This window comes from Falco naumanni, chromosome 4 (assembly GCF_017639655.2).
Source record: "Falco naumanni isolate bFalNau1 chromosome 4, bFalNau1.pat, whole genome shotgun sequence".
In the NCBI taxonomy this organism is placed as follows: Eukaryota; Metazoa; Chordata; class Aves; order Falconiformes; family Falconidae; genus Falco; species Falco naumanni.
In genome coordinates this window covers 84,461,878-84,479,118 of record NC_054057.1, presented here as the reverse complement: position 1 = coordinate 84,479,118, position 17,241 = coordinate 84,461,878, and the positions used below count along the sequence as shown (strand labels likewise).

The 17,241-nt window shown below is 41.3% G+C and overlaps 1 protein-coding gene across 2 annotated transcripts; it reads right to left on the bottom strand.

Moving 5' to 3' along the window:
• Positions 1-310: 310 nt before the first annotated feature.
• Positions 311-16,048, bottom strand: ARPC1A (actin related protein 2/3 complex subunit 1A). Of its 2 annotated transcripts, none has more exons than XM_040591672.1 (10): positions 15,896-16,048; positions 12,526-12,630; positions 11,844-11,948; positions 9,346-9,568; positions 7,525-7,632; positions 3,932-4,144; positions 2,776-2,851; positions 2,385-2,578; positions 1,577-1,667; positions 311-695 (listed from the first exon to the last, which is right to left on the bottom strand). In XM_040591672.1, the coding sequence occupies exons 2-10, from the start codon at positions 12,587-12,589 to the stop codon at positions 657-659; spliced, it is 1,113 nt and encodes a 370-aa protein (XP_040447606.1). In that variant the 5' UTR covers positions 12,590-12,630; positions 15,896-16,048; the 3' UTR covers positions 311-656. The 2 variants fall into 2 exon arrangements, with proteins under 2 accessions (XP_040447606.1, XP_040447605.1); XM_040591671.1 differs by having other exon boundaries at positions 12,526-12,607.
• Between the last annotated feature and the right edge of the window lie 1,193 nt (positions 16,049-17,241).

Here is a 17,241-nt window from a genome sequence, read left to right as displayed (position 1 = left end):
TTAATTTGTTCTTATTACTGGATTAAATGCTAGGCAGACAGAATTGAGCAGTAGGACAAAATCACTCATCCTCCAAAATCATCACCTCAAGGGAACAATTCCCCTGAAAGAAACTCAGCTGCATCTTCACATCCAGATCATCAGAACTCCATGTCTTCATCTGTCAACTTTAAGAAACTTCCAGTTAAGATGAACTTTTCCTGTTTTAAGGCCATAAAATATCAGTGCAGGGTTTTCCCCGCTCTCTCTCTGAGTTAATTCCCTTAATATCCCTTTTTTCATAACTGCTAATGAGCATCAAAACAAATAATCAGTTTTTCTTTTTTTTATTATTATTATTTCTAGCAGACAATTTACATAAAATTCCCCTTTTAAGTTAGTGATTCATAACTTCCTGCAATAAACTACTTAAGGAGCAGCTTTGGTAAAGAATGGAATGAAACAACCAACCGAAAAAAATAAAAAAAAGGAACAATCACAGCTGATTTTGAAACCAACACAATTCACCAAATTTAGATTCAAAAGAAAATCTGCCAAGCTGTAATTTCTCAGTGTTTCCAAATACTCCACCTTCCTCCTCCCTTTTCGGGTTTGTGCAGATGTGGGAGCTGCATTCTGTCAAGCAGTTTGTCCTGCTAGATCACGGAAATCCATCTTTACATGATTCGTAGACCTTGAATAGAGGACTCTAAGGTCTTGAAAGAGAGAAAAATCTTAATCACCATCTGCTACAGTATCCTGTGTTAAATGATTCAGTGTAAATGCTGATGCTAAGAAAACCAAGCAAAAACCCTGAATGCTTGAGATCATATTCAAGAGTCAGAGACCGCTATAGTCATTCATTTCAAACTCACGTGTATACAGACCAATGATTCCACCCGCTCACCCTGAAACTGCATTGAGGCAGTTGATAAGTCACCTCAATTTATTATTTGGCTCCTGTTCCCACCAGAGCTTTCTGGCATTAGACAGTACAGGGAAACTGTTCTTTTCCTAAAAGGAAGCGTGCAGCGCTCTGCAGCCTGGTGGGAGGGGGCAGCAGAGACCTCTGCAAGCCAGCCATCAGCAAAGCAAGCACTTGCATTATTAAATCCTTTGAGGGTTTTCGATACAGTGCTTACTGTATTTTGTAACTGAAGTAACTGCTTACTATTTGATAAGTTAATTTAAAAAGGGCAGGACCACGCTGGGCTGACAGACAGTGAGCAGAATCCAAAGGGATGGAAGCAAGAAGAGGCAGCAGGCCGTGTCATACCAATGATCGTTCCAGCCCCATTGTGGCTGAGGTAGAGGTCGCAGAAGGAAAGAATTAGTGGGATTCCTACAGGGACATTAAGCAATTCCATTAAAAAATTAAGTCTGGATTAGCACCATCTGCTAACCAACGTATATCTGCATTTACGCTGCATCCTGGATCCGTCTTCTTTATGGAGTTCACTAATGGCCTTGAATATTCCAGTCTGGATTCTTACTGCTAATAAAACTTGCATTAGGGCTGAGCCACAGAAGCTGATGCTAGAGATCAAAAAACCCCACCATCCACCTAGTTCACATAAACATGGGAGTAAAAGCGTACCTTGAAATCCCAGATGGTCATTGCTCCATCAATGCCGGTGGTACAGAATTTACGACAATCTCGTTTGTCTATCTCATAAATAGACACTTGGCTGAAAACAGAGAGTGATAGCTGTAACACAGACACCCATCCCAGAGAGCCAAAAAGCTGGCAAATTTGGGTTGAATTCAACTCCTACTCTCTCAAAGGGAGACACGAGTATACCAGAGCTTATGCCAGATTTTTGGTACAATGCTTCAGAAAAACAAGCAAAGAAAAAGGATGCTGAAAGCTCTTCTATCGTTTGGTGGCTGCAGCCTAAACATTTTCCTTGAACAAAGACAAATCACCTCAGGAATGTCAGCATCCTCTGGGCTCACATACTTTTTAAAATGCAAGGATATTTTACTCAACTAACTGGAATCAATCCTTTTGATGAATAAATACACATGTAAATAACATCTGAAATAGGAAGCTGGTATGTGGATTCCTGTTTCAGGTGAATTTTGCTGACTAGACTTTGCACAGTGTTACCAGCTTCCTCTGAACTACCTACATACTTGATAAGATAAACTCTGTTGAATTTACAGAGCACATTAAACATGAGCAATCAGCAGTAGCATGCATGCCACGTTAGTGATTAACTTTACCAGCTTCCAAGTCCTAGAAACAGACAGCTGTTAGTGAAAGACTAAAATGAAAATGGGATACCAGCTAAACCCACGTGGTAGAGCAAATCTGAGCTCTCACAGGTTTGCAGTACATCCTGGGAAAGCAAAGGGATGTGGAGAGCGCTGCTTCCCCTCGTACTGGCAGCCAAGACACTCACGTTATACTGTTTTGGTGCAGTGTCTCCAGGGTAGTGTTACGATCTTCTGTAGTGGCTCTTTTATCCATATTCCGGAAACGTTCCATAGCAGAAATATTGCGCTGGATGCTCTGTTTTGGAATGTCTAGTTTGGAAACGAAAGTCAGCAAGCCACGGTCATCACAGTTAAAAAGCATTGGGCAGCAGTCATGGCCCTGCAACCAAACACCATGAAAGCATGTCAGGAAATACAACCACCATAATCACCATTTAGTTTTTCTGCTACTGTTAACTGCAGAAAGGTAAAGACTGACACTATGGAAGAGCTTGATTACTAACTTCATAACGTATGGTATTTCTGCCTCTCCAGAACACTACAACACTCTACAAGGAGAAAATAATAGACACTTACAGCTGCCACCACACTGTTCTCGGAGACAAACGACACACTCAGGAGTGGGAGGAACTCTGTTTTCAGCTGCGAAACCCTAAACACAAGAACATTTGTCAGAGGACTTCATTGAAACCTCTAATCTTTGGCTCCAGCAAAAAATAGAGACCGTTCCCACACAAGGATTATTGGAGAGTAAGTCAGTGTAACTCAGTTGTCCTGAGGTGACACCAGAAGGCTGTAACTTATAATAAAAAGTTTTAACCTAATAAAAGTGTCCTGGAAGATCTATAACAAACATGAAGTATTCCGGGTGAAAGGCTGAAGTTATCTAGTATTTTATGTAAACAGTGGCAAGAATTTTAAAAGAATATTCCCCAAAAAAGGTTCAAATTGATGAAGCTATTAATTTCATTTGCATATAAAACACGCTTGAAGTTTTCAGGAGGGAAAAAGCCTGTACGTTAAATTAAATCAATTTTTGTGATTTAACAAATGAGAAAAGAATTCTAGAACACTTTATACTTAATGATATCCCCAGCCTAGTACTTGTACAACCATAATTCAAACTGAAGCACAGCAACACCTGGATGCTCCACCAGAAATCTGCTACCAAAACATATGGGGAATTTGTTCCTTCTTAGTTAGAAAGCCATGGACACTGAAAAGTTATGCAGATTAAGATGAGGAGCACAAGGAGGAATTGTTAATAAAATATTTTGTTGCAATGGCAGCAGTAGTGTCTTAAGGATATTGCTTGGAATTAGTGTTTCATGAAATGAACAACTTACTTTACAGATCCTGGTTGGGGATAGGATCTGGGTAGTTATGAAGCGAGCATGTTTCTGGATTCTCTTGAATCCATCTACAAGGACCCAATCACTAGAGTGGAACGTTGGTTTTTTTCCCCAAATGCTCCCCGCACCCCCCAAAGGAGATTCACTATACCCTCACTGAAGAATTCTTAGAATTCTTCTAACAAATTTAGATTATATAATCTAAAATTCTAAGAATCCACCTTATTTATATAGGCCTTAAAGAGACTCCTGGAATCTACAGTATAATTGTGAAAACTGGAAAGTTTCAGTCTCAAGCCTCGTTGTGGCAAGCACAATATTCCACATGCTGCTTCCTTCTATGTCAAACAAAAAATAACCAAGAGAAAGAGCATACTTACATCATATTTTTCGAGGCATCAGCAACTGACACAGTACTATCATGACTGACCCAGGCTAGGCGGTTACCGCTGGCAGAAAAACTGACACTATGCACCCATCCGCCACTTCCAGCACCCCCAAATTCTGACATCAGCTGCCCAAAAGGCATTTTGGAGCCCCATGGTGTACTGGCTGGTTTTTCATCCACTTCCTTAATGTAAGCAGAAAACACCCTGCAAATAAAAGATTTCAGCATGAACAAAGACAGAAAAAAACTCCTGGGAGCTTCATATATATTTCACATTGGAAGCAAACATGCATTTGGTTCTACTGAAATGAAATACTATGCTATCTCTAAAAAACAAGCCACTACTGGCTGGGAAGCTTCAGTGTACAGAGAGAAAGCAATAGTATAAAGGGTGTAATGCATGCAGGTTTCTCACAAATGCCATTCTTGTATCACTCTCCTTTTTTTCCAGAAGATGGCACAAAAAACATACATTGTCGTTGCATTTACCACTGTGCTAAGATTTCCCTTTCACCCTTTTGTGGTGCTAATAACTGAAAGTCAATTCTTCAGTTACAGAAAAAAAACACAAATTGCACTGTATATAATTAGAAGCTAATACAAACACCTACAAAATTACCCACTTTTCAAGAACATTCACTTTTTAGCAGGATTTCAAAGAAAGAAATCTGATGTTCAAATGCCAGCAAAGGGGCTCTGAACTACCTTATTCTGGCCCGTTACTGAAAGAATGCCTTGAAAACCTGAAATACCACAATGTTTTTATAGTTTTTTTCCCAGCACTACAATTTTCAAGATATGTTTAAATAGAAAGCCTCCCCCTTTCATCAAATTCCTTCTGCATGATTCAGACATGCCACAATATGGTGTTCTTGACTGTTACCATGGAAGTTACTGGGACGTCATAAACATAAGATTAGGATCCATTGAACAGGAGGAGCAAGTGAGCTGTGCCGCACTACTACCAGAGAAACATTTCAGTATAAACGAAAAACCATAATCAAATATTCATGGCTGCAGTCAAACACAAAAAGGAATTATTTTATAGTGAGACTAAGGAAACGTTGCTCCCCTCCTCCCTGTTTTTTAAATCTTTTACATGTGTGGGGTATGCACTTCAAAAGTACCTATATTCAGATTATTCAAATAAAGCTGATCATTTGGAACAAGAAGGGTTTAACTGCAGCTATATTAGGTACAGATTTTCAGAGAATTAAGTATGAATTTATATTCAGCTTGATCAGTTTAAATATAATCTAATGATAATCCTTCAACAAACTTAATTTTATAGAGACATCTAAAAGGACGGTTCTCTTAATGTATGGAAATAGGACAAGAAGTTTAAAGCAACAGCCTTTGACACAAGGCAGAAAAATCATTCCCAAGTAGTGAAAGACCTTGAAGATAACTGTTAGTTAAAAAAAAAAAAAAAAAAAAAGAGTATTTTCCCTTACTAAAAAGTCTCCCTCTTTTAAAACCAAACTCATCTCAGCTTGAAGGGCCTAGCCTTCAAAGAACATTGGGAAATGACTTTCATTTCCAAGGCAACATTGTTCCAGCAAGAATATAAAATTCACACCTATGTGGTGCTGTTAGCTATATATATATATTTCTAAAGACAAAGGTAAGAGAGCTAATCTAGGCCAGCCACCAAAAAAACTCTGCTGAATACCTATCAACTTGGAGCCTCTTCTGCCCTTCATTCTTTTTCCAAAATGTCTCCCACTTAGCTGCTTATTAGTTGGAAGTGGCTCTGGCAGATCCATTTCATAATTTTCTTCAGAACCACCTATCAGAACAGATGCATACTTCAGGCCCAGGTACCTTTATTATCTTTAATATGTAACTGAACATGCCCTACAACTGGAATTCTAGAGATCTGTATTCATTGTTTACCAAAAAGAATATTCTTTCATGGTTTTGGGGAAGAAACAGAAACAAACCCAGTACCGATCTCCACTACTTTTCCTTTCTTTAACGTTTATATATACAGATATCTATGATAAAAGCAGCAAAATTATTAAATTATTCATCCTAAAGAACAATGTTAAGGAAGAGTAGCAAGTTTTCCAAACATTTCAAACCAAGATCTAGTGAGGTTTTTTTCAAAATATACCCCATTTTCAGAGAAATAGCATGCAGGACAGAAGGAGTTTTCTGATGGGATACAAAAGATGAAGCAAGTCTTCTAGAGAACGCTGCTAGGAAATTGACTGAACCAGACCTTGACTTTCTTTCAAAAAAACAAAAAAAACCACATTGAACAGAAAAGTATGCAAATATGACTTCTCAACCAAAACAGGAAAGAGGAGGTACATCAGGGATGCAATGTACATAACAAGCACTGAACAAAGGCTGGAGACAAAAGAGCTCAAGTCCAAAGTAACAAGACAGCTAGATCTATGTGTCAGCTGACCTCATGTCAGAGTCCTGAGATGCTTTATAAACACACATGAAAAAATTCACATGTGAAAAGCAGCTGTTTCTGAAAGATGAATGAGTATGTTTTACATCACATTTTTTGTGAAAGGAGGTGAACATGTATAGCTTATCTAATTAAAATTGGACATAAGGCCTTAAAGGTAGATAATTTTCCTCCTCCTCCCAGCTTCCATTTAGCATCTCTCCTTACATAAAAACGGTATCAAAGGGTAAAATTTAGATGCATGGGATTCATTCTGAAATAAGAAATGTAATAGTCAGTCCCCCCTCCCCCCTCCCACACCTTCTCAGTCATTTTTAGTACACACTTTGAAACTTAAAGAATTGCTCTATTACATAAAGAATTTAAGAAAAGAAGCTTTCATTATTATTTAAGGTACCAGTGATTAAGTAAAATATGGATTAAAGTCAACCTCTCTGCAGACAGCTCCCCATGGAGACTTCATCGCAGTGACCCCAATCACTCCGCACAGAGCAATGTGCCGGACCTATTCCTCATGGTGTAATTTCACAATCAGTTTGAAAGACTACACCATCCATCTCACATGCCAATCTGTTTTTACAAGCCTTTTTTTTTTAATGCTTTTCAAAAATGGGTTTTGTTGCATTGAGTTTCAGGTAGATCAGTTCCTTGACAGTGCTTACCACAGGGCTGCAAGAACATTAAGGATAGCACAGGCAAAGGGGAGAGAACAAGTGACTCAGGGAAGAAAAAGATGAGATACCACCTTTGGAAGTGCCAAGTTACTCTGCATTTTGAAACTACACCATTAGGATACTGCTTTTTAAACTCTAACCAGCAGCACTGCTGTTCTACAAGACAGAACCCGCTAGTCTAATTTCAGCCTAACAACTAGATCTCAGCACTCAGTGCATGCATACTAGTACTGCTTCTGTGTACTGCCAGTAAAGAAACCCATCAGTTCACTAATTCAGGTGTGCCCTCAACAGACACGTTAGTAGTTCAAAGCCTGCATACAGTAGTGCCAAAGTTTCTCAGGCAGGGTATTTTATTTTTGTAACAACAGTGTACAATGAGCCATCTTCTATTCTAATGGCAAATGCATGACCAACATGTTCATGCTACTGATTAACTTGAACCAGTAATCCAGACTGATTTACAGATGTTTTATTTTCTCTCACCTGCACTTGAAGTCACAGGATCCTGCAGCCAGCAAAACATTGTTTGGGTGCCAGTCCAGGCTAAGGACAGTGGAACGAATGGGTTTTTTAATGTGTTTGCTCACCCACCTAAATTAAAAGAGATAAAATTTATATGAAAATACTTTACTGCACTCCCACAAATGCATGAAGCACTCTACAAAAAGATCATCCCTTGCCCATGACTAAATGCATCAGTTTTGCGAAACACATTATGTCAAATCTTTCATATTCTCTTGTACAGCCCATGAACTTCATATGGTTATCTTAATTATAATTTTAAATACTGTGAATGAAGTCATGTTAAATATACATCTCTTCACCCGAGTCCTATTCCCTTCTAATTAATTTTTATAATGCATCAGATGGAACTCCTTAATGTCAATTTTGCACAGTAATTGCCTGGTCCTTTACACGCTATGAATAAGAGCTCAGCTTTGCCTGTGACTTCGCAATAGAGCTAAGAAGCACTGTGTTCTTAGATCACCAAGTACAAGCCCTCTCCAGCTCCTTCCCATGAGCTTTAGTTGTCTCTCTTGCCTATCAACTCTTCTACTATTTAATAATACAATAACCTTAAAAAGCAACAAGTAAATTGGTGAACTTCCAATGATAGGACCAATGCATACATATCAGTTATTTGAAGTACAGCGAAAAGTGGTCCTGATGCTGAATGCATCAATATTAGCCTAAATACGTCTCTGCAGATTTAGGGTTTTTTACAATTTACATTACAATTTACAAAACAGTAATGACATCTGTTATTCGCTTGATTGCCTTTGGGATATCAGTGCTTTTTCTTTGAATTTACTTCCATGAGGCACAAACAGTTTTAAGGATCACATCAAATTACTGGTCTTCAACATATGAGGTTTTGATAATTCTGCAGACAAGTGAAGCAGGGAATATGTTAATAACTGAATACGTTGGAAAGCATAAAAGTCCAAAATAATCTTTAAAAATGTATTTTGCAGATGTTATCACCAATTACCATCTCCATGTGGAAGACTGCACACGGAACAGCGGGCACAGACACCTGTGTTTTTATGCACATTTATGCAACTCAAAGTAATAGATATTCAACATACTGACTGCACCTACAGATTATAGAGTAAATGGAGCTCCAACACGTACAGCTACAAATGTAGAGCCATTAAAGATCAGAAGCATTCAGTTTAGATGCCAAAGAGAAAAAACTTTAATGGTGGAAATATTTGTGACAGTCCTGTCTGAAATCTATAAACTGTAATAAAAATATATGACAGAATACAGAACCAGTAGATGACAAGCTTGAACATCTAATAGACCACCCTGGAGGTAAGTGACAGACATGAATTCTGTAATGACAAGAAATGGCCCAAGATAATACATAAGGAAGAAAGGCTCAAGGCAAGGTTTCTTCACTCATTCTGGAAGGAGGTGGGGGGTGGAAACATTTCTCTTTTTTTCAACCATACACTTGTGGTAAAGAAATTTTTACTCTGCAGAAATTCTTGGGACTTTTAGAAAAGCAACATTTCTGGCAGTCAGCCAGAACACATCCACACCAACACGTATAACATGAAAATATGCTAAGTCAAAGGCCTTTAGATGCTACGCCAGAGTAAAGAAGTAAAAGAGGGAACCTTCTTCCCAAGATGTAAAAAGTCCACAAAAGAACTGATGAGGCCTATCCTTCTACGTTTCCCGAAGATTTTCAGAATTAGTAAAATAGTAACCTAGTTACCACCATTAAAGTCCAGGCTTTAGCTTTCCCATGCAGATCTTAAAGGTATAAATGGAAATCAAATTCAAACAGCTCACCAGTCATTTTCAGATTCAAAGTAGCACACAGATATAAGTCGAGCACCACTTCCCACAGCAAATTTGTTCTCCAAGGGAGACCATTTCACAAAGGTGGCTGCACGATTAATCCTCAGGATCACAAGGGTTGGTTTCCACACACCATCTTTCTGACTCCAGACATAGGCATTACGGTCTGCACCGCAAGTTACAATGCGATCGCTTTTGGGAGCCCAGTCAATACCTGCAATTTAAAAGTTCACATTAATAAACTTTTCCCTTTATACTGTTTGCTTTACAGTAAGCCGAAATCTCACAACCTTCCACTGGAGAGACAGTTATCAATGTTATGTTAGTATTCCCCCTCTTCCCTCATTCTCCAGGAACCACTTTAAACTTTTAGGGTCATCTGTTTCTCCCTCTAGCTTTCAGCAAAACTGCAGATCCTGAATTTCTAGATTCCACACAGAATTTGGCTGCTAAGGAAGCCTGCTCTGATGGCTGGCCCACAGGTGGAGCTCTGCAGACTGGCTAAGGCCTGTCTGCCTGCACCCTTCAAATCACCGATTCCTGCAAGAGACCCATTTCAACAGCTGAAACCCAGCAACTCTGAAACTACGCGCAAACCTCTAACAGTTGTCCACCTGCTGCCAGACTGAAGTCATGATCTAAATGTTTAGATAGCAGGGGTTTTTTTGGGTTAGATGTCATCAATCTTTACGTACTGAAACAGTCTACTTTTTTCCATGCCTATATAAGCTGTGCCATGAGAAAGTAACATTTGCCAAGCAAAAATAACAAACACAAAGAATAAAATGAAGCCTTTGATAAGCCTTCCATTGCTTCTTTCCCCTCCTATGCAACAAAGGATGTTCTCAACTGGTAAGTCTTACGGCAACATTATTTTTCACCTTTTCTTTAACATCCTTCTTTGAGAGTCAGAGTGCAATCCTGAACTCTCCTGCCACAAAGTTGTATTTCAATGGTTTTCCATAACTGCGTTCAGTACCAAAAACATTCCTTAAGCACACAAACTGAAAAAAGGATAAAAAATATGGAAAAAAATTGTACTATTTTTACCATATTATTCATACACGGTCTACCTTGAAACTGACTTATGCTTAAAAAGTTCAATTTCGAAGAGATCGGTAATCTGAAACTATAGTTACATAAGTCAATCCAGCACTGCTTCTGAAAGGGGGACCACCTTGCCTCCCTTCACTTCTCTTGCCCACCACCTTCCTTGCACCAGCACTGGTGGTGTTCTCACCCATGGCAAGTTCAGCTTTTTAGCTCAGCAGAAAACTAAGCCAGCAATAAGAGCGAATAATGCTCTTCCTGTAAGTAAACAAAAGCAGCTCACCACAAACCTCTGATTCAGGACACAGAAGGCAAGACAAGGGATCTTGTCCCTTGTGATCAGAAGCCAGAGTGGCAGCAGTTGAATCACTCTCATCAGAGACAACAAGCGGTTTGATCAGTTTACCTCCTGTGTCTAACCACAGTTTAGGTCTCTTCTTTACCCCAACCACAGCATTTGGTATTGCAAAGGTATATGCCATGAAGGAAAGCAGGGACAGCTCTTTTCCCAAGTCATGAATATTTGGTTTCTAACACTAACAGGTATAAGTAAAATGCAGAGATATGTCTTTGGGGAAGAGCATGTCATTTGTAAATTTAGCCCAAGTGACTCTTGACAAAAAAGCACGTACAGTTGTGCTCTCTGACAGCAAGAATCAGATAAATTGAATGAAGTTCCTGCAAAACACTGTTGGGCAGATACTTCTGCCCATTAGTGAGTTGGGAACAGAATAAAGGATATTGCTGGTCTGGGCAAGTGCTTGTATTAATTACCTTCATTTCCTCAGAGAATACAGTCTTTATAAAAATATCACCATGAAAAAAACCCAGTAATATAAAAGACTACCACAGGACAATCACATTTTTAAAGTAACACCTTGTGACTCATCATGGCAGCTCTTCTTACATTTTCATTGTGGATCAACAGATACTCTGGGCCTGCAGTAAAATGTGCTCACTGATGGTCTGTCATAAGTCCAGGACTGACCACTTCAAGTCTTTATACAGTCCCTAAAAAAGGATATTTATTGCTGTCGGAAACCACAAACGAACACAACAGTTGTATACTTGATGGATTTAATACTAGCACTTGAAAGATAGCAGCATGTATCACCAGGAGAGTCTGTGACACAACAGATGACCTCAGCAGACTGAAAATTTTATTCTCGTCATGTCATTATAGATGAAAAATAAGCAACAGATAAGAAAGAAAGGTTCAGTTACTCTACTGAAATGTCTAGAAATTAAACAGGACTTTTCTTCCTAACATTCATGGCATGCAGTCCAGAAAAATGCTGCAAAGCTCTCCTTAAGTGGGAATGCCAACCTATAAAAAGATCTACTTACTCAACACTTGCAGATTTCCTGCTCACATTCCTGACTGGGGAAAACAGAGGGCTGGCAAACTTAACGTCTGGCACAGCACGATCTCCTCTTACCTGTAATGTGTCCATTGTGTTCCTTTAGCTCATGAGCCTTTACCCACTGGTTCCCGCTCTTCTTGTAGATGTGGACTTCATGATTATTAGGGCTAATGGCAATCTCTTGAAGAGGAAATAAAACAATCCAATAGTACAGAAGGCTTTTTAATACCAAATGCTTTACTTGGAAAGACTTTCCAATCTAAACCCTATGTTCTCAAATTTCACAGCATTACATGGGTTTTGTAAACAAAGGGCCAACATCCCTGGATATTCTCAAATAATTAGTCATGAGTATATTGCATAGAAAGACAATGCACGTGGAACCTAACAGACCACATTATAGTAGAAAACCAGGCTATTAAAAGAAAGGGCTGGTTTGAGTTATGGAAATAGAGGGTCAAAGAGGGTAAGAGCTATTCCCAGGAGGTCCCAGGAGTTCAGACCAAGAGGCAAAGCTTTCTGGAACACTAGTAAGACTAGATTTGCTTATATGTCAGAGTTCCAGTCACGGGTTTAGAAACATTCAGATTTAGAAGACGTGCTTTTTTAATCATAAGTGAAACATTTAATGTGCAGTACTACATATTTGACCATACCTTCCCTAAACGTCATCCACAAAATAACAAGATCACAAACTGACACCAAAGAGAAATAGCTATTGAAAAAAATTAAAAATTAAAACTAACATATTACTTACGAGTACGGTCTCTGTTCCATGCATGGCAGGTGATTGGCTCTAGTAAAAACTGATGTAGAGACATTCCGAGTTAAAGATATTCCTATGTTGTAAAAATTGAAAAAGCTGAAAGGTGTAGAATTGGACAACAAAACACTTCAAAATTAGATAGTTATTAAGAGAAAAATCAGCCTTCAACAATTGACTTAGGTTGTTTCAGTCCAGTGTTACAATTTACTTACAGAAGATCACAGGTTACCCAGTTAAGGCCACTAAAGAGATACCTTTGCCATATGCCCCGGTATCTTCAGTAGGCTGATGAATCTGAACTGTCCTGCTTACTGTAGCTAACTGTAGTTGCCCTAAAAGCTGTATATGCTTGCTTCTTGATATATCCTCACAGAGGAGACAGCAGATTCTTAGGAAATCTAACAAACCTATTAATTTTACTATGGAAGTAGAATACTTCTAGGGACACAGCTCGGTGAATTGATTCAAAATCCTGATGTGTATCAAGGCTCACAGGCAGCACTATAATGAAATCTTTTTCTTCTTTTTCAGGAGGTTAAATTGGTGCGTCCAGAACATTGATATGCAACTGCGGTCTGCTGATGTACTATTTGATAAAGTCATTTATATGTATCCTAGCAAAAAGATTATAAAGGTTAGTAATTAACTCATTACTAATTTCTTCAAATTAATTCTAGCACTGAACTGTTTTATAGTTAGGCTTTTGCCCCCATGAAATTCAAACACTAAAAGAACAAGCTGAATCATTTTAGTTTGTATGTATTTTAATGTTTTTAAAAAAGCTAGATACCTAGCTTTAGATTACAACTGCTACAAGAAACAGTGCTGAACGCCTACAATTGGAGGTGTACCGACCCACAAATATGAAGTTGTTTAAAACATTACAATGTATTCTGTGGCCTGTATGAACCAAGGGCAGCATAAATAGATAGAAGATAACATCATAAAAACTCAAGGTCACCTGTAATAATTAAAATGTGCATAGTTCAATACATACAACTTGGATTTGTCAATTCCTTCCATATATTCCACTAACTTTCACAGCAATTTATCCTTGGCTGATGGATCAAAGTCTTTTTACCCCCACATATACATCTAAAAAGAAGTATCTCTGTGATGTCATTCCAAGACATCCACACCCATCATGGCCTGAAATTACAACATACCCAAGTATGGCCATGTTAGCAGAGGGTGGAGGCTTCAGGACAAGGTAGGAACTTGGAAGCAAACAGGAAATGAATGGCAGTCCAACAGAAACTCAGGAGTGAATGAAAGATGAGCACATTCTTACAGAGCTTAGCAATTACTACCATACCACTAGTTTAACAAATATGCTGAAAGTGCTGAATCTTGGAGAAGAGATGACACAGTACTTCGTCAATGCAAATAATTGGAGAGATTTTTTCTTTTCTTCTTTTTTTTTTTCTAAGAAACAATGCACTGCTACTTTAAAGAAATACAACTTATGGTTACATTTCAAATGTACTTAAAATACAACTTCTAACTATATGAGTTAACTTTAAGTCCTGTTCATAATTTTAACCAGCATGATCTTCATGGTTCTAATAAACATATTCTACCAATCAAACGAAGTTATTATATATATGTCCTAAGCAAAATATTTTTTATTACTGTGAAAATGTTGACATAATCAGAGTTACCTTTGATAGCCATGATTTGAGATCCCATGTGTTAATATAAGCAAAACACAACTGCAAATTGCTTTTTCCACGATCTTGCTATAGTACATGCCAACATTCAGTAGCAGTACATTTCCATATACAGGAAAAGTTGAAGAGCTGTTCTACCAACAAGGAATGCTCACTCTTTTCTACTCTTTCTGAAATAAAATGTAAAAATATCCAATCTCCCCTCCCCAAGGAACGCAGCTATTTTGAAACACTTTCTAATACAACCCTGGTATTTTCTTCACAGATTGGCACGTATCGTTTACATGTAGTTAATGTTTTATATGTAACTTCTAGTTCAGAGATTTTTACTAACCTCCATGCTGTTCCCAAGGACAGCCTAGACAAGCAATATGATCCATTCCTTCCCATTGACTGAGTTTCTCGAGCACTGTAACTTGTCGCAAGTGACTGTTTTCCATTTTGTTTTGGTAACAAACTCATTAAAAACAATAGCGATGATAGCCTCAAAAAGCACCAATGTTTCTGTCATCTGATAGTTGCAGTGCTATTTTCTTTGGGAAGATAAATCTTAATGAAGTCTTCCAGTTATATTTATTCCTTACTGATACATAGACAAAATCAAACACCCATTTCACTAAAGAAAATGCAACTGGCTCTATGATTCTTGCTATAATTCATATGTAGTAAACGCCGCAAGGCCTTGCTGTCAGCCAGCCTCAGAATGTCACCCAGGGAAGACACTGTTATTATAAATTTGTAAGTCAAGTAATTAACATGGCTATCGCTGATCTTTTTTTGCAAATGCAAACTAACTGTCCTTCAGTTTTGATATTTTTTTTTAAAAAAAGGAGGCAAATAAAGAAATCTTGCATCCCTGCACAGCAGGAATTCTTTTAGTATGTAGACTGAAAAGATCACGGTTGGGAAGTACCGGACTCAGCTGCTGTCATCTCTCAATGGGGTGAGAAACATGTGGTGTGAGCCCATCCCTGGACGGGCAGCTAGCAAGGATGGAGGCTCAGAAGTGGAGACAGCATGCGTTAGAGAGAGAGAGAGAGAGAGAGAGAGAGAGAGAGAGAGAGAGAGAGAGAGAGAACAGGATCTTTTGAATCCTCGCCTATTTTCAGAGCACCTACATCACTTTCAAACAACCGGCAGAGAAGTGGCTATAATTAAGGACTGCCTCCTACTGCTGTCATTCCCTCCCAGTCACTCCACACAGCTTTCCCGGGAGGCTGACTGCTCACAGCAGGGCTGCCGGCCCCGGGCTCCGCGGGCACCGCCGACCCCGGGCACCGCCGGCCCGGCACAGCCGCCCGCAGTGGGACCCCCGGCGGGCGCGGCCCGGCCCCGCACCGGTACCGTAGGTGCAGGGCGCTGCCGCGGAGGCCGCGGCGGGACAGGGGCACGGCCCAGGCCACCCGGCAGCCCCCTCTCCGGTCCCATCCACCGGCCTTGCGGCTCCGGCCCCCGGGGCCGAGGGGGCCGGGGGTCCCCACCGCCTCACCCCCACAAGAGCGCCGTCCCCCCGCGCAACGGCAGGGCCGGGCACGCCCCCCCGCCCGGGCAGGCCGCAGTGGGCTGACTCCCCCCCGCCATCCCCTCCGCACCGGCGGGCCTGCAGGCCCCCCCGCCGCCCATCGCTCCCGGGGCGGTGGCAGACCGGCCCAGCGGCGCGGCGGACAGCCGCCCCCGGCGCGGGCACTCACCTGAGGCGGCGGGAGCGGAGCGGGACTCGCGGACTCTGGTCAGTCAACGCGACTCCGCTCCGGGCAGCGGGAGAGGGAGCGGCCGGCAGCGGAGGCCGAGGGGGGCCCGGCACTGACAAGGGAGCCAGGAAACGCGCCCTGCGCCTGCGCCGGGGGCGGGGGAGGCCGGGGCGCGCCGGGCAGCGGCTCTGCGCCTGCGCGGCGGGAGGGCGCCGGGGGCCGCGCGCCGTGCCCGCGCCTCACACAAAGGCGGCGGGCGGGAGCGTGCGCGAGTGTGCGCGGCGCGCGGCGGTGGGTGCGCGTGCGCTGTCAGGCTGTTCGTCCCCCTGACTGAAGGGCGGCCCGGGGCGGGCGAGCAGCCTGCGGAGGGGAGGGGGCTGTGGCCATCCCTGGTGCTCGGTAGCCTTGTGAGGGGAAGGGGCCCGTGGCCGTCTCTGCCGGCGGCAGCTGCGTGTCTGTGGGCCCGCAGCGCTGCTGGAGGGGCTGGCTGGTGTGAGGCCTCCTGAGGCGGAGGTTGGCGGGCCAGAGCGGTGGGCCTGGGGAGGTTGTGGGGAGCTGAGGGGGAGGTCGCTTGGGCTTGCTCAGGGAAGGCTGGGGTTACAGGGAGGTTGAGAGCTACTGTGGTCAATCTTTATGACCTTCCTCCCTTTTAGGGGCTCAAGGATGGAAGGAAGGTGTTCCCCACTGCAGGGGATGACAATCCTAACCCATTTAGGTGCTGTGGGACCTTCCCTCCTATCTGGCTGGAATATGCAAATAAGTATGTTTGCAGTACTTTGGCCTACTCAATCCCCGCGGGGAGCTGCTTGCTGTTCGAGGTCTCATGGTTTGGCTCCTGTAAAACTTCATTGCCTGCGAGGTTTCATGAGCTCAAGTATGACAAGTACAAAAAAAAAAAAAAAAGCGGCAAGTCTGGGGGAATTGGGAGAGATGAGTGGCTCCCAGATATACTGAAGAGCAATAGAGTAGTGAATTTAATTTTGAGTCTGAGAGAAAATAAACAATTTATAAGCATCTAGAAGGAAACAAGAAGGTGAATGCTAGCCAGTATGGCTTTGTCATGAATGAGTTGAGCCAATCTAATTTCCTTTTCTGGCAGCATACAAGGCTTGCAGATAAGGGAGAAGCAGTATATGTCATATATCTTGATTTTTAGTAGAGCTTCTGACACTGGCTTGCAGGATATTCTAATAATAAACTGGGAAACCAGTCTAGATGATATGGCTCTAAGGGAGTTGCAAAACTGGTTGAGGAAAAATGTACTTGATAGCAGTGCTTGTACAGGGAATTACCCATGCCCATTACTCATCCATGATGAAATAAAGAATGCAATTACTGCATTTGAA